The sequence below is a fragment of the Cyrtonyx montezumae genome, unplaced genomic scaffold, assembly GCF_038088225.1.
Source record: "Cyrtonyx montezumae isolate F1298 unplaced genomic scaffold, pur_monq_1.0 scaffold_10, whole genome shotgun sequence".
In the NCBI taxonomy this organism is placed as follows: Eukaryota; Metazoa; Chordata; class Aves; order Galliformes; family Odontophoridae; genus Cyrtonyx; species Cyrtonyx montezumae.
Window position 1 is genome coordinate 57,008,264 of NW_027071826.1, and position 23,288 is coordinate 57,031,551.

General features: G+C 39.8%; 1 protein-coding gene across 1 annotated transcript in view; it reads right to left on the reverse strand.

The window, feature by feature from the left end:
* The window catches only part of CSTF3 (cleavage stimulation factor subunit 3), a 38,988-nt gene extending 16,710 nt beyond the window's left edge, over positions 1-22,278 (reverse strand). The window contains exons 1-3 of the mRNA XM_065755467.1: positions 22,172-22,278; positions 13,959-14,060; positions 13,734-13,829 (exon numbers count right to left, since the gene is read on the reverse strand). Coding sequence (XP_065611539.1) covers positions 13,734-13,829; positions 13,959-14,060; positions 22,172-22,201 — 228 coding nt within the window. The 5' untranslated portion in view covers positions 22,202-22,278. The remainder of the gene's footprint in view (positions 1-13,733; positions 13,830-13,958; positions 14,061-22,171) is intronic.
* Positions 22,279-23,288: the final 1,010 nt, after the last annotated feature.

A 23,288-nucleotide genomic window follows, 5' to 3' on the forward strand; every position in this document is an offset into this window, starting at 1 on the left:
TTTATTGTCTAGTTCACGGGTAACAGGCACAGCAACTTCTCCAAACTGAGAAGCACACACACACAGTCTGCCTTGACCTCCCCAGCAATACTAACTAAAAGTTTCCTGCAATACTGACCTTAAAAGCAACACAGGGATTGGACCGCTGTAAAAGATTACTTCAGGGACCTGTGAAGCATCTCTAACTGGAAGAAACAGCACTAAAAGCCAGCTGCTTCACCACAGATCTCACACAGTAAGCTCTGACATCTATCTTTAGACCCCTGATTCAAAATCTTTCAGCTGCTTTTGACAGCTATTGGAAATAAGCGTTCATAACTGCAGTGCACAACAAAAAAAAAACCAGCTCCTTTTTTGATTTTGGTATCCTCAAAGTCTCTCAGTCAATGTAAAGAAGCAAAATTTGTTAAGAAAGAGATTTTTCTACTCAACCTGATCATGTAACTGCAGAAAAAAGGATACTCATGGGGACAGTGTGATCCTTATCAGGACAGTAGTTGATTTCTTGCAATATTCTCTGCATGCCTACAGACAGTTCTGATGCGTTGCATAAAATAAGTTTAACAACTGTAATTACTTCCTACTGTTAATTACATTCCAGAGTATTTATAGGGTGAAGTTAAAATAATCTTCATTTTTTTTACGTGGAAGATTTTAATAGCCTTCCATCCGTTCACCAACATGTATTCATGATACAGATGAAAAAGTCAGAACTTCATAGAAGCCTTATTTTTTAAAGCATTTTTTTATATACCTATGTACTTAAAAAATCAACCAAACAAAACATACAGAAAGGAGTAGTTACCTTACACAGAGTTTCTGCTGACTATGAAAAGGTCCACTAAGTCCAAATGATCAGATCTTAGGATCAGGAAGAACTGCTACTTCCTTGAAGGGGTCGAATTCATTTAGAGACCATGCATTAATTCCTACTGTTCATTAGCATGGAAGTGGTCTTAATAAGGCTCTTCCCGAATTAAAAACAGCCAAACAAGTTTGGAAAAGGAACAGAAGTTTCTCAAACGGGAAAAAAATGGTACTAGAAGATGCAATGTAAAGCAATACAGTGTAATCTCCTTATGGCTAGGATGCTAGCACAAGACTAGCCTGGCCTGTCAGCAGAGAACAAATTGTTTGTAATGTTGTCTCCACAGCTGGAACACGGGCAGTAGTTTTTGTTGCTATAGTGGTCCAAAGCCAAAGGCTGCTAGAAGCAGGAGGCCAGTCCCAACACTCCAAAGATACCTATGGGCTTTTATGTTCAACCAGAGAAGACAACTGTCTCATCAGAGCAAATTAAGAATTGGAAATGATCAAGTTAATAATGGAGAATAACGATCACACACAAGTAATGCTCTGCAATTTGGCTGCACGCATTGTATTCACGTTCTGAGTTGCAGTTGACAAGACCATTACACAGCAAAACGAAACCAAGTGCACTTGAACTACAACGTTGCAGACACTGTAAAGAAGGGATGTGGGTTTGGATCTTGGCTTTACTGTGGTTGTCCTAAGAAACAGAGCAGAAACATTTCTGTCATTCATTTACTACACAGGAAAATAATCACAGCCTCAATAACGTAAGATGAACCTTTTGGTTGAGCTGCTTTTTGTTGTACAGCAATGAAACATTCCAACTGAAGTAAAGGGAATCAGCCTATTCTTCTGACTGCCTCGATCAAAATCCTTGTACATCTGTTGGAAAAAAAGGGTTTCTCTACTGACTTCTTCCTGAGAATGCACACAGTTAGTAGTGAAAAGGAGCATCCACAGCATTGAAACAGGGAATGACTATACCTGAAAAGTCAAGAAGTAAACGGTCACGGTTTTGTTTTTTGGTAATGGAGCTGAAATTCATTACAGAAGTAGCATTCAGTGCTAAGAATTAATAGTCTGTTTCAATGCACAAGTTTTATTGTAGCATATTCCCATTATCTAGTTACTGCATCTGGATCACAAACTGGAACCACACGAACAACAGACATCAGTCTGGTTGAAGATTTGATCTGTAACTATTTACGTGATAGATACAGACTCTGCCCAACACTTCTGGCACTTCTGATACCATACCACTTGAATTTGAGCATCATGAATTACTATGCCAGCTTATCATACTGCTTAGTACATAAACAACACTTCTCTAGTGTATTTAAAATACGTGATTCTCTCCCTCCACTTAAACTCAGTGCTATGAAAGCTTTTCAAGTGGCTTCCCTTCTCTTTCAGGCTTCAGCTTGATGCCTTTAAAGATGAAAGCTAAGCCTGCTAGGCTTTATCTAGAGGAAGTTACACTACTCATGAAACACACAGCCCCAAATCTATGTGTATCTACTTTAAATCGAAGAGAGCTGATACTGGTGCTTAGATACTTATTAAGCTACCTTATGCTTGGATAATTACTGAAGGAGCAAATCTGAATAGAGGAAAAACTCAATTAGGAAAATAACTAAAAAAGAAAAAATCAAACAGATTATGCATTCCCACTCTTCATCTGATCAAAGGGATTTCTGTAAAAAAAAACCAATCCAGGCAGTTTTAAGATTAAAGCCTATTTAAGCCAATTGCCTTTACAAGCACACTGAAGTAGCAGATTAGCAGTGAGAAGGGCTGCTCCAGCTACTTATTTCAGCAAAATGAAAATGTCGTGTTCTATCATTCATTTAACCCACAGTAAGGTAGGCACATTTACAGTTTATTTCACAAGAAAGCTGGAATGTGAAAGCCCATTATAAAAGCAACACAGACACTTGTGGCCCACAGAGTCTGGCAAAACAGATAAAATACAAGTGACATCACAGCTCCCACCCACTGCCCCCCGTTTCAAAACTCAAATACCAGACGTATAGGGAAATACATTCAAGCTAAATACGCTACCTACACAAGAATGAATAAATGAAATATCTTTAAGGTATTTTCAATTCAAACTTGATAAGTTTAAATGATGTAACCTGTAGTTTACTCATAAACATCATCTATTGTACAAACAGGCACAAGCATTTATGCATATTTTTACAGAGAATCCACTTAAATCATCCACATCATCAGTTCAGATGAAACAAAACCTTTGCTAAGGGGAACTGAAGGACTTAAGAGTTATCTGAATACAGACCAACTCTCAAAGGACAACTTTAAACTTCTGAATGTAAGAATCTTATGTCAGAAGTTTTACACACACAACCTGCATCCAGTAGGGATGTGAAAGGAATATACGTACACCGGTACAGAAGTAAGAAACACGAGTGGCCAGAGAGCCCTCTAAAGATTCATATCAGTAATGAAAAGTTTGATATCAATCATTTACTTTTTTGTTGCTTTTGACAATGAAAACCTAGGTTGGCTCCTACACCCTGACACTGAGGAGTGTCCGTACAGCACTGAACATACTCTGTGAAGCTGCTGTTTAAGACAGCAGAAACACAGTCAGTTTGATTTTCCTTCCCCTACCCCTCAAGTTAAGCACACAGACATTGTTATATTGATAAAGACTGGATGGAAGAATACAGTATGTGTTCAGGAAGGATTTGCATTAAAGATCTGCCAGTTTCAAGCATTGAATTAAAAAATACTACATAGAATGTCAGTTGATTTCTTGCACCTAGTTTACAGATGCACAGCTTAAATAAAACCACGACAGTTCTCCTTTGTTTTATTTGCCTGGCTTAAACCAGGATGGCACGAGCAGCATCTGATCTCATCTAAGCACACTGAGCCACAGAAACACCATCATCTGTACAAGTGACATGTAATTAACACACTAGTTTAAGCAATCACCCTCATCAGAAAATATCTGGCTAAGTAAAATACAGGACACCTCAACTAAAATATGGTGTAAGCTACCCAAATTGAGAAGATAGGGTTCAAAGTGAGGCAGGCATTGCTCTAAAGAGGAGGTGGTAAATTTCCTCTCACTCAAACCTTAGCATCAGAGGAAGATGCTGTTTGCACTGATTTTTGGTGTATATATTGTGGTAATGCAGCTGCTATTAAAAAACAGACTGATCAGAAATAATATCACAAAACTCCTTCCGAGTGGGAAAACTGAATTTAAGGAACATAAAAAAAAAACTGTGAAAAGAGAAACTTACCTCTGTCTGCTCTTAGTGCAACACTTCTGCTCAATTAAACTGCCAATCAACTTTAATTTTCCACACTACTTCTCTTTTAATAACCCTTTCTAACACACAAAAAGCACGTGATATCACTCGAAAATACTAATGTTAAATCAGATATACAAGAAATGCAAAGCTTAAAATAGCATTTAGTTACAGCTAAGTGTTGGAGAAACAAAGTTTTAACCTTTAACAGCAAATGCTACAATCAATTTCTTGCTCACGTTTCCCATCACTGAAAATCTATCAAGGGCAATTACACTGGAATGCTCTAAGGTTTTAGGTAACTACTTATACTGCCCCCATCTCATGTACTGTTGTGCTGCATTTCAGTGGATAAGCATACGAAGAGCACTTGACTGTATTTCCCTGAGGAGCAGTGGCCATTGGGCAGCGATAATTAGCACTAGGCAGTGATAATTAGCACTTACCAGGGCTGCAATGCCTTTTTTATTTTCTTTTTGGAAGGGATGAGGGACACTCCTCTGTTTAAAATGTTTTGGTTTGCATCCACACATCCTTTCTGTTAACTATGCAGTTATACTACAAACAAGAACCTGGTAAGTCTGTCAGGGGCACATATTTGTACCTCTGAAGAGTCACCCCAATACAAAGCCTGTCCATTTGAAACTTTACATTCTTTCATACAAATAATACTTTTTCTTTCCATTTGCAGAGAGTAAGTAAACTTCAGGGATCTCTGGGTAATTTTACATTTTGAGTACAGTTTCAATTGAATCCAGAGCTGTTCGTGCACCATACTGCACAGCACAGGCTGCTAACTGTGCACCTATGACAAATACCATATCCTTGCAATCTCTCCAGCAGCCACGCAGATGCACAAGCATAGTTCAATGATGTTAAGAGCACTAGGTTTCTTGTGCAGTATCAGGATGTCAGAGTTCAGTTTTGGAATTAAAGAAATCAGGATAATTACAGAAAAATTGAAAACGCTACCAATACATTACTCATTCCCTATGGAGCATTCCCCCCTTTCTGACCCATCAAAAACAGGAAGCAGAAGCATGCTTCTTAAATTCAAAACACATCTCAATTGTCCAGTGACAGCTTCCTCACAAGGACTCTTGGAATGCCCTCATCACCTGATGGGTACACGGTAAGGGCATGACACTTTCTACTGCACTAAGGTATAGAGTTCACAATTTTTCAGCAAACACACCTCTAACTCTCTTCACTGAAAACATACCAAAATGTTTTGTTGATGGACAGGGAGAGGAAAAGGGAAAAGGAAGGACAATACTCAGCTAAAATTTCAAGATCAAAAAAGTAAATCAGGAAAACTAGCTCAATTTTCCCCCTTTACATACTGCACCAAGTCGCATCATCGTGCTCAATGTCTGAAGCTGTATACAACAAAAAATTGACTTCAGAAATGATCAATAGATTCAACTTTAAGATTATACAGAAGTTATTTTCAGGTTGGAAGTGCCCTCTGGGAGTCACCTGTTTCAGTCCCCAAATACACAACCTGAATCCACCTGGAACCTATACTATATTTCAGTTTAGCCACAGCGACTAATTTAATCCCATTTTGGAAAAGGAGTTCTCAATGTTGACTTTGACAGATGCTTTAGACATTTTGAAGTACCAAGAATGCTTGTTTGATGACTTCTGACCCATCATTTAGTCAGTAAATAAACATAAGTACACATTGAGCACCAAAGTCTCAACAGAAGCTGTAGGGATGCAGAATCTGAGAATCCAAATGCATTTGTTTCCTGCCTTTCATGCAGCCTGACAGCTGGTCTGAGATGAATGGTAGCACTGTTAAGCTAGGACAAGGCAATTACGAGGTCAAATCCAATTCAAACCCATTTTTAAAAATAAATTCAAACAGGCATACTCTCAGTTTCTCAGAGGCAGGGGGAGGACTGAGGAGAAACAGTACACTAGCATAGGACTCCTATGCTTAATTAAGCTCCTAAATTAAGAAAGAACTTCAAAGAAAACTGTACCAGCAGCCTTATATACACCATAAAATACCACCAACGATGTAATTGTTACGCATTTTATTTCCTCCAAGTAAGAAAAAGAAAGAGAAGACAGAGCAGAGGAAAAAGATTTATGGATGTTTTTCTTTGAGAAGGCATCTCCCTTTTTCTTCAGGAAAAGGGAACAAAGGCTGAGCTGCAGCTGAGCTCTCCTTCCTGCTGGGTCACGCTACAACCATTTAAAACATACTTAGCTTTACATAAAAAATGTAGCTTTGTTGAGCACACTGAAGGTAGTCTGCCTGCTAACTTCATAATTGTTGCAGTCTGGACCCAAAGTACTAAATCGCATTACAAGGAAAGTCATCTTCCTAGTTCAAATGCACAACTTCAAAAGCATTTGAAAAATGAAATAGCATGTTTTCAGTAACTTCGTTCTGCTGTGCTCACAGATTAACATTTCCAAGCACGTACTGGTTCTTTCTGCTTTCACACTGGTTATTTCTTGTTTTCTCTTTCAGAAGCTAATGCAAATAATAGGGGATACGAAGAGAGCAAACTGTCCCAGTTAGAAAGGTTCATGCAGTCATACAATAGGAACAAGGTAAGATGGCTGACCCATCATCACACTGCCAAGCTTTGAAAATCAGCTGATTCAGAGAAGAGTTTGAATTCATTCATAATGATAAAGACTATACAAATTAGATACACCCATAAGCTGTCTCACTTAAACACAGCAAGGGGGAAAGCATAAATAAAATCACAATCCCCCAACACCTTCAGCTTTCCTCCCTTTGGAGAAAGTGGAGCATGTCTCAACCATGAAGTGAAAACCAGCCTAGCTGTCTGTCTACAAAGCCTTTGGTTACAGGCTCTACTAAAAAGCTTTTCTTCATTTGCGAGCAGTAACAAGTGCTCACTGGAACTTGTAAAAACTAGTACTAGCACGTGGGTCAGAGGGCTTACAACAACATAATCCCAAGAGAACAGACCTAGAGCCCCATACAGTGCTCACACTTCAGGTTAATAGTGGGCCCTATTGTACAGTCCTGTACCCAGATGCAGTAAGACTTCTGTAACACTATAACAGTATGAAAACTGCCCACAAACTAAATAAGATCATCTTGCTACTCAAAATGCCTATGCTCAAACTGAGATATTTCTGACTGCAGAGTTCCACTGATCTCTGCAAACGTCCCCATGCTTTTATGAATGCCTGTTATTACAAAATTACAATTAAACTTCAATACGAATCAGATCCCAATCACTCTAAGAGTTTCTTACGTGTAGGTAATGGTGCATATATATAACATGCAAAAAAGCTTCAATGCCTTCTGTGCAATGGTAGGCGTGTACCAATGCACACTGTGCACATTTCTCCTCACTTCTGAATTCTTTTATGTAAGAAAGGACAAATGTCAAAGCTCATAATATTGGCTACACAACACTTAGTTGCAGAAACCCAAAATCATTACCAGGTATGTAACACAAACTATCAGGGATGAAAAGCATACTGTAAGGAGAAGAAAAAACAATGCACACTCCAAGAACATGTACTAACAGCACACAGGAACGTGGGAATTAATGACTTGCCTTCTCAGAAGTTGACAGTTAATAGAAACCACTGCATCTCATTGTAGCAGCAATTCAAAGCCTTTTCACAGTCTGCAAAGACATTCTGGAATGAATTAAAGTCAAGCACTATCTTATGCTGTAGCATTATGAGATAAGGTTTAACAGAAAGTGTTCTCACAGCCATTGGGCTTCTGATAACCTGAAGAAAGACCAACAGGTAACTCAACCAGCTGACTGCTGGAAGAGATGTGGGAAGGAATGCAAAATTGTGACAGACTACTTCAAATTACAGCTCCTTCATCAACTCAGATGAAGATAACCAAGCTGTAGCTGCCATAGGATCCATAGGAAAGATCTGTATTTACTGTAGGTTCTTTCAGGTTGACATAAGAAAACAGCCAAAGTTTGTGCCTGACCTGACACAAATAATTCCCCCAGAGCTCAAAAACACGAGTAGAAGAATAAGCATGTGACCTCAAAAAAAGAGAAAGCACACAAAAAAACATTTTTCACTGACTTCATTATATGAAAGTGAGATTTCAAGAGTGTTGTGAAAAAGTGTTTCATATAACTAGTATTTCTGAAAGGAACGTTTCTGTCACCCCACCTTGAAAGAATACAACAGAACAGGAAGCAGTCCATGTTTATTTGTGTGAGAACAGCAACACTATACACACAAGAGGGTCCACAGTCATCTCTTTACCAGGTATCACTCCCACTTCAGAAATTAAAACTCCTACCACTTCCCCCATCATGTTATTTTTATGATCAAATACAGAAATACGTTAAATAAAAATCCACTACTGTTGTACCACACATAATCTGAAACTACCAATATGAATTATGTGTGTAACTTTGATATTTCATAGCTTGTAGGACCACAGCAACTATGCAAGGTATACATGTCTGTAATTACATATTGAGTAGAAAAGACAGGAAAGAAGCTGCATGTAATTTCTACAATAATCACACAGACAGAACAACATTTATTAACAGGAATGGAACAAGTCCACACACGGATAAGAAAAGATCATAAATACAGTTGTAAAAGATTTAGTGTCTCAGACTGAAGTAGTCAAGAACGTGCAGTATGGATGCTTGTACAGAGCACCTGAACAACAGTTTCTCAAAATTGGAAGTTTACTATAAGAAACATGGTAAAAAGGCAGAGGTGGGCATTTGGAAGGGAGTGGTGTGGGCTATAATGTGCATATCTTCCATTAAGAAGTTCACAGAGATCAGCTAGGAATATATACAGTATTTACAATTTAAAGTAGCACTAAGCAATCTCAGTCAAGAAGTCTACTTTACTCTGACTTCTGATCACTCCAACTTCATCCTGACAGATGTCAGTCCCCACTTTTCCCCAGAGAGAATTATATTGGCATGCAAAAGTTATAACACATTTTCTGAACTTGGAAACAAAGCAAAACAGGGGAAGAAAATGCTTTGAAGAAACACAAAACATTTTAAACAAAAGCAATCATTTTTCTAAATGGTTTTATTTACATTTTTCATATACAAGTATGTTAATGATACATTCTGACTAGTATCCACACCAGTGCAAATTACACGAATTAAAGGTACTGATGTATTGCATACGATGAAATGCAAAACAAATCAGCCCTATGCTTTGGTCCCACCACCTGAACCATCCATCATACAGCATCTGTTTTCCTACTGAGACATCTAAAATCCCAAATGTTCTTATCAGATAGAAGTTACCTGAACAAATATATCTAGTTGCATTTCTTTAGAACGAGCAGTAACACAGGAGTCTTATTTGGAAAAAAAAGTGCAAAGCAAAAAATTCATATCAACAGCCAAATACTTGACATGCATGTTACTAGTGCTGTACGTATTGTTTCTAGAGTTGGGGGGTGTTTGTCACAACTACCTTGTGATTTTTTTAATCTTTAATTGTAGCAACCTTTCAGCATCTACTAACAACAGTTCAAAGCGACCAGGACATAATAAGGTATGTTCAACAACAGAAAAGGTAAGAAGGTGTGGTGTGAACTGACCTAAAGCATTCAGGACAATTACAGATTAAAGTGTCCACGTAACCTGACAGGAACTGAAAATTCATAGAAAACATTGCAAATATACAAACAGTTTCATAAGTGTGCTTTGAAAAGATTTTTGACCTGGTGAATCCAAAAGGAAAACTAGAGGTAAAAAAGGTGACAGTGTCAAATGTTGGTTGCAGCACTACTGAAATACCTACGTGGCCAGTGAAGTGAAAGTTCAAGTGTATGAAAGGCGTGATCAGATCTTTTTGCATCTAAAAGATGGGTCAAACAGTTGAAGAGACAGAAGAAACAGTAATAGACAGTTGGGCCTACAGAATCAGAGGGTGTATTACAACAGAATTTATTGTTGCTTTTTACATTTGTGCAGCAACTTTTAGCCAGATGCCAAAAGCACTTTAATCATTTAAAATGAGCCTCACAACAACCCTGTGAGGTAGGTAGGTATCAGTGTTTTAAGCATGGCAAAACCGGTTATGTAACTTACCCAGGAAGTCAGAGCAAATCAGCAGAGCAGGCTAGTATCCAGATCATGTGATCTGTGAATTTAACATTATGGCACACACGGGAGACCTACATGATCCTTCTTAAAATTGTGAAAGAGGCACTGATATGTGAATTGATTCAAGTTCTCTGTAAGTAGGCTATTACAGAAAAGGTATCGGGAGAAAACCGTGCTTTGAACAACTAGAGAAAACAGCCTGAATATTAACAGTAACATTATTGCCCTAACTCCTCCATTTTAGGGGATGCTAAATAGAATAGCAAGCTATTTTTACTTGCCAATGCATAGAAAAATTGACAACTTTGATCCACTAAAATCAACTATTCTCACAAGTCTTAGGTATAAATGCTATGACCCCAGAACACTGTGAGTTGGCAGACTTTTTATCCAATTCTGCTATTTTGGACATTTAAATAAGCAGATGCAAGACACAGTGATAAGAACCAGTCTCAGAAACAGAATGTCTTTTTTGACCAATTCCAACTTTAATATTATAGTTCCTATTAGCATACTATGGAAGCACACTCTCTCCAGTTAATGTCCAAGTTTGACTGACTGCCCAAAAGTCATAAGAGAGAGCAGAATTAGATATACTGAGTGCTAAGCACTGCTTTACAACATATTTCACTAAGAAACCAGGCCACGTGGAAAAAGAAAGCAGTGAGTAACAAGAACTGCCATAAAAAAGAAACCACAGCAGTAAGGTTTGCACTTAAAAGTTTTGTACTATATAAAGTAAGCTTTATATATGTAAGCTAACATATGCAAGGTAAGTTTTTGTTCATGTAGCTTATAAACAAAGATTTCTACCCGAAGAACAGAAGCGACTAAAACCATCATGTTCCTCAAGTTTAGCAAAGGGAAGTTTAGAGACTTCTTCCGTATAAAACTTTTACATCAGCTACAAGGCTAAATCAATTTTCACAAGGCCACAATCGTCATCTCCACCCTAGCTCACCCTCCAATAATAGAACAGCACTACGTAATGATTAATCTCAGACTTAGGTAGTTCAGTGGACAGAACTCCCCAGTTAAGACAACATGCCAAGAAACAGCTCCCATTTCCCTCTGGCCTTTTCTCTGTGGTGCAAAGAGGAAATAAGTTATGTTAAAGAGGAAAAGTGCCATGCTTGTTTTGATGTCAGGAAAGATTTAGCTTACAGATAACTGAAGATACAGCAATTCCCAGATTTAAATACTCATGACAGTAAAAAGCAAACCAAAAGCAATGCTAAACAAAGGTTTACCACAAGTTTACTTTCCCAACTCAAGGCTGGAACAAGAAGTATCCAAGAGAAACCTGACAGCAGAAGAACACTTAAGATTTCCAGGGAAATACAGCTTTGGGGAGAATATACTCCCAGTACATTTTAAAGGTGTAATTAGAGAAGTGTCCAAGAAATTCCTCCAGCTATCTCCAGCTAACTTATTAAATTTCATTTCTATTCACACTGTTAAAAGATTGATTGAGAATATTTTGTTTACTTGGACATTATTGGACACACAGAGCTTTAACATTGGAAACAGTGCACAATTGTGTGTTGTTTTTTTTTTTTTTACAGAGAAGAATTAGGAACCAGGAAGTTATTTCATCTTAAAGTTACAAAGGGTTAGACATACCAAAAAAAGGTAGCAATAAGCACGCTGCTTATCAGTTATATCAGTAATGCTGTGAGTTTTGAGAGAAGTTACCACAACCATTATAGTTGAAAACTTCAGTACTAACTGCAGTTAGAAAAAGATCTACTCATTAGTTACATTTCTGAAGAGCCCTCTCTTTCATTTCTTTCAGCTAGAACCCTTTGTGAGAGTAACCTTTATCAAAACTCCACAGGTCACGTTCATCCATTTATGTTTTTTATTAACAGAATAATGTCCTCTATTTTTTCTCATATTTTGAATGTAGTTGCAGACACATGCACACAAGCATGAGACAGTGATCTTAATGCTAACTGCCTCTTCCTCTAGTTTACCTTGTTTTACATGGTTAATATATGAGCTGGATAGAAAGCGATCTTCTTTCCTTGAAGAAGCACTTAAGAATTATATCCTGGACTGCTCAAGCTTTGTCACTGTTAGTATCTGTATACAGTACCAGATTATAAATCAGAATGATTAAGGAAGGCAATGTCTACCATTTAATCTCTGATTGTGGTTCAGGACAAGAAGCCTCAAACAAGAAAACTTACAGATAACAGTACTTTCTGATGAAAGATCGATAATGTAGCACAAACTATCTGAGGTGGTCTTATTCACCTCTTCAGTTTGAGTTACAGGAAAGGTACTTGTTTCAAATAAGTCCTAAATCCCACAGAAATCAAGTAGAGTTTCATGAAATCCTCAAACTAAGTTAAGATTCTAAAGACTAGATTCTGAAGCAAATTCTGCAGGGTACGAGAGGCTAACAGATGTGGATGTAGGGTCCCAAAAGGAAAAATTCACACCTGGATGTGTTAGTGCATTTACAATCTCCCAAATACACCCAGTCATCGACACTCCACTAACCACAAATGACTAGGAACCAAACAGTGTAAATTCAGGGGTATTTCATTAGGTATATCGATCATTTTAGGCTGCACTGCTACATCTTGCTATGAACTGCAAGATACAATTTACAGTTATATTCCCACAATCCCAATTTTATTTCAGACACTTCAAGTATTTACTGCCAGAACACACTTGGATTTGTAATTTAAGGTTGAATAAGACAGGACACCTACACAATGCAGTTTTGCCACTCACTGCTGATTACCAATTTTCACATGAAATCAAACAAAAAATTACCTCAGTTTTTAATCTATGAAACACAGGACCCCAGCACTGTAGTTTAGCATGTAGAAGATTTGATTCAAGAGATATGTGCAGCTAAAATATACCCATGAACGTATGTGCATTGGTAAAAAAAAAATTATATATCAGTTACAGGAAACTTGAAAAAAAAGACACACTGAAGTGGATTTTGCAGCACATCACTCTACTAAAATGCTTAATGCACTTAATGGGAACACAAATGCTGCTGTTTTACATAATTAAGTAAACAACCCCAACTTTGATATCTCTAGAAGCTAATGAATTGTGCTAACACATTCTCCCATCCATTCCAGAATTCAGCATCCCTCCCACACCCTCCCTGAAAACATTACTCACAGAAATATTCAATTATCTATGGAAGATAAGATATTAAGAGAGCCAAGCATCCACAGAAAGTCACTCAAATAAGTTTGTACATATGAATAAAAATAAATGTCCTCTAAATAAATGACACGGGAGGCAATAAATTGACACGACAAGTAAAGAAAAGGCTAAAGCACTCCAATACCATTGAAACTGTTTTAATGTTGTTGCAATTCAATATAATGCAACAATCATCAACTCATAAAAGACCCAAATACTTTAGAATTCATTTTAATTACTCCTTTGTACCTATTTTACAAAATAAATGCAAGGTATACTTAAAATCCCACCTTCCCCTAGATTTTATGTGCCTATCTTACTTATGCATATGAGAGTGTAAACTTAAACTCTAAATAAATGTCATAAGAAAGAATGGTAAAATATTAACCTCTGCTTCAATGTACAGTTTCCAGAATCTGCCAGAACTGGGGAACTGGGCAACAAGGCGTTCATAGGTCTTCCGTGCTTTGTCTATAGGTTGATTCTAAAAATTGAAAATCAAAACAGCATTTACAATATTATGATTTATGTAAATGAATACGCTGATTTTACTCCAGAACCAAATAGTGTGAGTGGACCATAGATAAGGAAATGTAATCCTATGTCACTAAACCTGTGCCTCTCGAATGAGAATGCTCCAAGCGTCAAGGTCATATGGATTCTCTTCTAGTTTCTTTTCAGCTTTCTTCACTTTTTCTGGGACATATTCAGCAGCCTAGAAAAATTAAAGAGAAGACATTAGAGATCACAGAGTTCCTCAAATTCAGTCCCAGCTACAAGACCAAACTAGCACCAACATTCAGACAACGTAACATTCTGTATGTCAGGGTTTGTTCTGTAAAAGCATGTTGTTTCAGGAAGATTGTGTATGTTTACTAAAAGTGCTAAGTATCCAGTGAGCCAGAGGAAAGCAAGACCAAGCAAAATGTTGTGAAAACACTACAAACTCAACTTTGACAGAAAACTTAACTGAACTATTAATTCCGAACAGTTTTACTGACCTGAAACTGTTAAGATGCAAAAAGTAAATTCAGAACCATCTCTGTATTAATCCCTTAGCCAAACAAATCCAGTTTACTGCTCGAGTCATCCTGCTCATGCAAGACAGTAAATATTTCATATCAGAAATTACAAATTCAACCATACAACAAGGGAGGTAGTGGCAACACACACTGTCCAAAAAAAACCAAACAACTTCACTGCTAACCTTCTGATCTTTCAATCAGTAAATTCTTACAGTTGCCCTCCAGTAGCTTTGGCACTGTCCATCATGAAATGCTTTCCTTACACTCAGACGTTCAAAAGAGTTTAAAAGCTTTTTTTTTTTGGATACTAAAATCTTCATGACCTGAACGTTAACTTATAGTGCAGGAGTAGCTATGAAGACAAGTTGAAGGTGTTCTCCAGCCCCCAAACATAGGTGGATATATCTTAAAATATTTAGTAAAAATTAGTTCTAGATAAAATAGTTAAATGAAAATAAATTACTTATGATGATCACATTCACGTAAGCTTTAAATGCATGCTTGTAACAAGCATAACTATCAAGAATTTTGCATAAAATGGGAAATAACTTTTCTGGAGTTCAGATCAGAACGTTATTTACTTTCTGAACCTGATTCATTCTCAGGTAAATGTTCAAAGTCCCAAGTCACATGATTATTTGTCCTAAGAACAACTAGCAAGACACATTTACTGCATTTATTTTATTACCACAAGACCCATCTTGAGAAATTTTACAACTACATATTTATAGCTGTGTAGGGTGAATACCCTGAAAGAATAGTACCCACACAAAATAACGAAGATGGACAGTATATTTTTGTATGGCTTATCCAGATGGTATAAAGACAACCAGTAAATTAGGAAGGGCTCACCTGTCACTGAAGGTCAAAGCTCACCTGGAACTCCACAGGGGAGGGATCTCCAACAAGAGATCCTTCCCCACTGGTGGTCAGCCCTTAAATGGGGTCTGGGAGAGGTGGAGCCAGACTCCATCCCTTCCAGTAACAAAGGTGAACTGTCTTCACCCATGCTCCTGCAGCTGACTCAGTGCTCACCTCAGGTGATCAATCAGTGGTTCAGGCCGTGATTCAACACTTCCCATACAAGCTGCAGTACACCATTCTGAATGGTATGAACACGATGATTGATGACTGTACAGAATACTCTAAAAAAAATTGTCAGTTTTAAGATTATTTCCAAGAAATCATTTTAACTCTTAATATTGAAATACTGGATCTGGATCAATATTGACCTGTGACAAAAAGTAGCATATGGGACAGAGAGGACTGATACTCATCTCTACCAAAGGTTTCGTTTTACACTTAGAAAAGGAAAGAGGGCAACTAGGCACATACATTGTTTTTGTTCCAGAATATACTACTAGACAACAGCTGCTTATGTTCTCCATTATGATTCAAATTCATCATTTCAAGAAGCTACAGTATTTAGAAACACTTGTCAGCATTTCTAATTGTGCCATCAGTCCTAATAGCAGAACATAATTCAAGGTATTTCCCTTAAAACACTGCCTCAAATGAGGACTCTTAATTGAGAAACAGAAAAATTATCAAACATATTGCAGAACTGTCCTGAGTAAAAAGGAAAAGGGAAAAACATCGGAATTTCTTTGGTAGGAGTTGATGTATGAAGACCAGTACTATTCTTGATTCACTGTCACTGAAGCCCCAAGTTCTCAGCATTGCTGCTAATGCTGGCTACAATAAAGCAAACAAACGCAGCCTACAGTAACAACTGCAGCCTCCTGTTCTGTAGTCACTTTTAAACTCAGTAGCATAGAAAGAAGCATTGTAGCACACCAACTGCTTCATAGTAGCAGCAGTTCAGCTGTACTACTGCAAACCCTTCCACATGACACACTCAGCTGGCACAACAGTGAAACACTTTAAGGGCTCCCTGGAAGTCAAGCCAACCTCTGCAGGTTTTAAAGCAATCATCTCTGAACAGCCAAAACAAGTTAAAACCACTGCAAAAATAACTAGACATGATGCATAATGCTAAATAATCTTATATATTTTTGTTTGAAGCAGAATAACTAATCCATGTAAGAAGCCATACTTTTACTTTTGCTTGAAAAACTGAAAGACCTGGACCACATTGGCACAGCATGCAAGTTAATGCATGCATTCAGTTACACATCAGATCTATGAGGACTAACACCTCCTGTAAGCAAGCAATGAAAGGAGCTGAAACTTTCAACCTGAACATTACCACAGTGCTTAGAGTTGCTGTTAATCAGTGTAGGAACATGTGACTTTTATTACGCACTTGGAAGTGCGCTATTTGCACAGCAGTCACCATCCACAAGCATAAATACTTAAATCACTGTTCCTTGCAATGATCCTGCCCCTACGTAAGCATTTTCGGTTCCTTCTGCTGCTTACAACACACTGAGATGCCTCATTCTATAACAAGGCATCTAGGGAGCTAATAAAGCACACACACATACAAAAACCTACTAGGAAAGCAGTAAGCTTCCTCACCAGCTCAGCTCCCAGCTATAAGAGTCAGATAGGATGCAGAATACAAGATTCAGAATAATATAGGACTTAGTTCCAACTTAGATCAGCTTGAACTACTATAAAACCCCCTTTGATACTGGCCTTTAACACTTCTTTAACATCCAGAAAAAAATGTTGCATACAATCTGGAAAAGTACTTTTTTTCTTTTGATAAGTACATGCAGCAAGCCTCCTGTGTGTCACACTTCAGTAGGATGAAAAGTACCACAACAATAGTGGGGTGGCAAAGTCTTGGGCTACAGCAAAGATAACAAGCCCAAATGCTGCAACCACAGATACAGAAATGAAGGAAAAGAGCTGCTTACTTCTAGAAAGCCTCAGGCACACAGGGATCTCCAGCAAGAGATGCCCTCACCTCCACTGCCAGCCCTTAAATGAGGGCTGGGTAGGGATGGATCCTGGCTCCACCCTTCTGGTCACTCAGGTGCACTGCATGCACCTGAGCTCCACTGGGCTGGCCCTGCCTTCCCACCAGGTGCTCCATCGCTGTGACATATCATTTCACACCACATAATTGGGCTCCTATCCCACAAACTTCTGAAGGTCACTGAATTATTTTAGCACTCTCAGACCTATGCCTGTATCACTTGTAACATCTAGTCTGATTCACAGCGTTTATTATCTGTACACAAATAAATGGCAACTAATTCTTAGTTTCATAGACATCAAGACAGCAAAATCAGTCAACTGTAGAAAAGCCACATCGCAATTCATAAAATGTCAAGAAACAGAGTGGACTTTTAATATTTACTCCAAGTTTTCTCAACCCCTTCAATGAAAACTTTGGCTTAAACCTTACTTCTAAAGGCAACAAGACCTTATCCAGGCCTCTGAGAACAAACAAGCATGACTCCAGAGTGCAATGCCCAATACTCCAACACCTGTCCCAGGCATTCACACAACATAATGCACCCAACTGTTTCAGGCATCCTGTTTCCACTGAGGGATATTTTTGCAGCAAAAGGGAGATTTATTGCAGCAGTTGTTTCACCTGTGAAGTGGCTGTTTAAGATGTTTTACAGACTGCCACCTATTAAGCAACGAGATCTTCTACAAACAAGACAGACAGGCTGCTGAGCACAAAAAGAAAGCAATTCTAACATTTGTATCAGTCAAATGAATTAATACATGGAAGGAGTTTAATGTTCTCTGATGGAGGTTTGGGCTGTTCGCTGTGGTTTAGCACAGCCCAGCCTGTAACACAGCTGATGAATGTAACTTCAAATGCATTAGCATTCAACTCAGCAAGTATTGCTGGTTTTTCAGTTTGGTTCATTTACAGTTTGGCTAGCCTAAGTTTGTTCCTCAAAGCTTAGCTGCAGTTATACGTGCACAGAGCAAGTTTTTCATTCTCTTCAGTTCCCACATCTAGTGCTTCAGATCACTGGTTACACCACAGAGCCACTCAGTCCTGAGTAAGTACCCAGCTGGACACTTACTCCAGAACCACTTGACATTGCAGATCACCTTGCACAGAAACTAGACAGCCTGTCCTCAGATCAACAAACAGTACCAAAGAGAAGGGTATTTCCCATGGACAAGACTTAAACCTATCCTTAAAGTTTTGACTTCTTTTTACTGCTCTGTAAACTCAGCTGCCAATGCACTTGTGGAAGAATTTTTGCCCTTGAACACTGGGTTACTATTAGCAAATATAACTCAGTAAATTACTCAGATAATTTTTACTAGGATACTTTTACAGGTAAAACCTGCACACACACAACCTGGGCTGTTTTCTATCTCTGTACAAATCAGAGCTTCAGATAAAGTATCCCTCCCTCATGAGACTGTTTCCCAAATGTCAGTGTGGAGACATATTTCCCACTCTCATTTCCTCTTTGTGTATCTGAGAACATCTGCATAACTGAGTTCAAAGTCTCCCTCCATCGATCCTTGTTTACATTCTATTTACAAGCAGTTCCTACAGTAACCATAAACAGTAACAGTAAACCCAGCTATGTACCATACAAAATAACATGCTCATAGAAGGGCTTGGTTTTCCAAATGTCTCTTCCTGAGATATTCAGCCCACGTCACCCTGCAAAAAATGAACTTTTGCTTTCAGTATCGTGCTCACCAATGATATACCTTGTTAAAATGTTAACTATCTCAGCGTTTACTACTGCACTCAGATTTCAAAACCTTGTAGAGCATACCAAGCAGACACGAGGTATGAACAAGAAACAGAAAAGGACAGAAAACACCAGGAAGAAACTAGAACAGACTGCTTTTAGGTCTTTCCTAGTGACACGGAGACAGCACAGCCTTTTCCACAGTTCAGTCCTGAACAGGTTTATAAACAGTAACCTGCACCACAGAGCAAGGCACATACAGTTTAGGAAGCCTTAACTGCATGCTTCCAGCCTTAGAAGATTCATCTAAGGCAGGCTAAAACAAATATTTGATCAAGTCTTCAGATAAAACTGATGTCTGGCAACTTTGTATTTATTAAATGGATAAGGGAACTTGTTCTGCCAAAGCAGAAAGAGGCAAGAAGAGAATTTAGGCCTTGGTAAGGAATACAGGAAGCAATGACCTTGAAAAAGGAAACTAGATACATCATGGTCCAGAAAAATCTAAAGAAACACATGGCTGTAAGAGCATACTCTTTTCAACCCTGACAAATGAAGAGACTGCACACAACTTGTCAAATAAAATGAGGGAATTTTATGGCAAATGCTAACAGCCTTCCAGTCTGTGAAACATGGATTTCTAGGATATAAATGCTTGGTGCTCTAGAAACCAATCCTAGAAATTCTGTCTGGATAAACATCACGTAGACCTCATCAGGAGTTTAGCGGGCAGATTTTAAGTCCTGACAACACCATCTGTTCCTGCTGAAATTAGTTTGGGTCCAACACAACAAGCAGTGCTAAAATTGAAACTATTCTGACTCCAAAGGTAGTTCATGCAATGGTGGTGGCTGTGCCACATTCCCTTATCCCACACCCCTTCCCTTCTTTCCTTCTGTTCTAGGCTAGCAATGCAAGCAGACAGCCTCCATTACACAGCTTGTGTGTTGCCTAACAGTGCCTTAGTTCAGCCCGAAGGCAGTGAAAACATGTTTCAGCCGCACCACACCTGGTGTAATGAAGCCTCAAAAACCAGCTGGGACTCTGACCTTACAATATCTACACCCAACTCTCCACTCTCTGTTCTTCTCTCCTGCACAGCCATAACTTTGTGCTTGCAAGAGACAGCACAGCAGTCTGTCTTTCACTTGGCTCCCTTTGTAAATCCTCTCCAAACCTAAGGCCTGGGAAGCAAGAGGCAGACACCCCTGTGACTTGTCAGCTCTAACAGTTACTTTATCATCTACATCCTATATTACACGCACATTCAGAGCTCAATACAGATGAAGGTTACCTGTACAGACAATCCTTATACCAGTTTTAGTATATGAGTGCAAACAATAATGGCACTCAAAAACCCAGAATTTGGTCAGAGTCAACAGAGGAAGCCCTAAAGAAGAATGCCAGATGCACACTGTCTAACTTCAGTATCTCACAGAAAGGTACATTTAAAGCCACAAGATTGTTTTGCATGTACAGAGAGACCTCCAGACAGCACTAGGTTGTGATCTGTATCAGCTGCAAGGTGGGGAAAGAGAGCAAGGCACAGCTGCTCCAGCCACAGCACTCAGTTGTTCCTTTTCCAGCAGAAGCACTGCCGACAGATAACTGTGTAAAGACAGCAGTTAGGTAAACATTTACTTCATCAACACCTACTCTAAAACACAACCAGACAGTTGTTAACCTGGAACCTTCATGGTACTACTGCTCAAAAGAGCAGTATAAAATTATAACCTTAGTTTAGCATCAGGAGTAAGAAACTGGAGTCTGTTAGGGTAAGGAAAATAATACTGCAGAAGGCAACCTCCTGAAACTGAAATAAACTGATGGAAGGAGCTGACTGTAACAAGTTCTGAGAAGCTCTGGGAGAACAGAGCACAGAGGCCTTCATAAAGGGCATGGTATATAAACTATAAAATATTAATTCATTTATTTCAATTGTGCCCAATGTGAAAATAGTAATAAAAAAACCACAATCAAGAATGAAAGTTAATAGGCATAAAAAACCTCAAGCCATCTATTAAACTTTATACCTCATGCGTGCCACAAATAATTTGTCACTTTTTGAATGCTAAAGCCCCCTATGACACAGAACCACGTTACTGCACCTAACAGTACCTTCCACTTCAGTATGCAGTCATTCCATCTTTCACACATTATGTCTTCCCTCATGAAAGAAAGTAAAGCCTTAAGGCAGCGCTAACTTTCTTTTTAAGCAAAAAAAGTAGTATATTACAAGTTACAGAAATGAACACGCTGCTTTAATTGAGTTTTAATTATACAATCACACCTGACAGTGTAAATTAAAAAGCACATACAAAAAACACCCACTACAGCAGGTAGCTTAAATGTGGAATTTATTACACATTCAATCCTTACTACACAAAGGATTGCAAACATTTCATTGTAACATACTCTTCCCGTGCTGAAGGGCCTCTCACCTGAACATATACGAGCACATTTACTGACCTGAGCAACCCTGAGCATACAGGGCAGTCATTTACGGCATGGTTTCTTAATGAGAAAGAAATGGGCTGTTTTACATTCCCAACACTTCCCAACAGAAGTGCTGGATCTTACCAAGAGCTTACACTCCACCTTTTCACCATGCAGGCCCACACACAAACCTAATTTGGAAAGAGACTTTCGTCCAAAATTAAACCTTCTAAGAAGTATTAAGTCAGCAGCTGAAATTTAAGCATTTTTGAGGGCTATGTGGGCACTCTGTAATGCATCAATTGCTTCTCTACCAGTTGGGAACCACCATCCTTATCCCAAATAACGCGTATTATAAGCATAACCCTAACAACTAAGTGATCTGTACTGAGAAATGCTATCTGTAAACAGGAAATACTTTGCGATAATGCTAGATTTCAGTATCAGACACAGAAAGCTAACTACATCTTTCTAGAAAAGAAGAAAATTGGTGTTCCGGCGCACGAAGTAACCCAAGTCAAAGTCAATGAAGAATTACACCCTCCTCGTAGGTAAGAACGACCCTACCTTCAAAATAATAAGAAAAACAACGAAAAGGCCCTTCATCAAAGGAAGCCCCGCAGCCCTTCCCCCCGCGGGCCCGGCTGCTGCTGAGGGGAACCGTTGAAGAGCGGGAACCGTTGAAGAGCAGGCCCCGCTGCCTGCCTCACACCGCGCGCGGCTCCCGTATGTGCTGAGGGAGCGGCGTGCGGGCTCCCCATGCTCCTGCTCACCTGCTCGCCAGTGCCTCCGTCGCCAGACATGGTGGATTTAAAAGAGGGCTGGGGCACGCGGCCCCGGAGGGATTAAAATCCCTTTTAAAAGCGCCCCGAGCCGCCGCCGCTGCCGTGGGCAGCTCCTGGGCTGCGCCCGGCCCGCAGTTGCAGCGCTGCTACCAACAAAATGGCAGCTCAACACCTCCGGCACTGCGCTCCGCGGGGGGAGAGGGGAGGAGCGGCGCGGAGCATGCCGGGAATGGGCGGAAGTGCGTTACAGCGGCGGACGGAAGTGGCGTCTGAGGGAACGCTGAAGCGGCGGCGAGGCGGTTTCGCGGGTTGGTCCTCGCGGCTGCTGCACGGCGCTGCGGGGCACGGGGTCCCGGCACGTCGGGGCTGAGTGTGGCGCCGGGGCATGTGCTGAGCTGGGATGTCCCGGAGCTGTGAGCGGGGCGCTCTTCGAAAAGCGGCCCTGCCGGGCCCCGGGGTTGCGGAAGTCGCGCTTATGGCGTTTGTAGCGGGTGTAGTGCGGGCGTTTTCAGTCGTCGTTCGCTCCCCGTTGCTTGTGAGAGCGCTCGTTGTCCCTACCCCGATGGACAGTGGGCAGCAGCAGCGACTGGGATGGCTCGGAGGCCTCTAGCTAGGGGTCTGGTCGCGTGTTGTTCTTTTAGCGAAGCTTTGCCGTTTGAACTGTTACCTCGTTGCAGCCAGCTGTCACCCTGCCCTCTCTGAGGTAGCGCCAGCGATGTGTGCTAGCGGCAGGCCCATCGCTTCCACCTCACGAGAGCTCTCGTTAACCGAGGAGGTGAGTTCAAGGGACGGGCTGAGACGTCCTCCTTTCCTAACACCTCAACGAACCCAGAGGCGGCTCCCCCTAACGCTGCTTAATTCTTACCAAGTAACCGCCAGTCTGCCCTGAGAGAGGGGCTGTGAAACGGCCGTTGCTGAGAAATAGGCTGCTGTAGGAAGCAAACCCGTTCAAGGAGACTTGGCAGATACCGAAAGCTGACTTCGCTGCCTTCACAACAGCAGCGTAAGTGTTCTTTAACTTGTATCATATGGCTGTATTTATGTTGAAATACTTAAAATGATGTTTCCACTCTTTGTTCCCTTCTCCTTCATCTTCTGAAAGTCC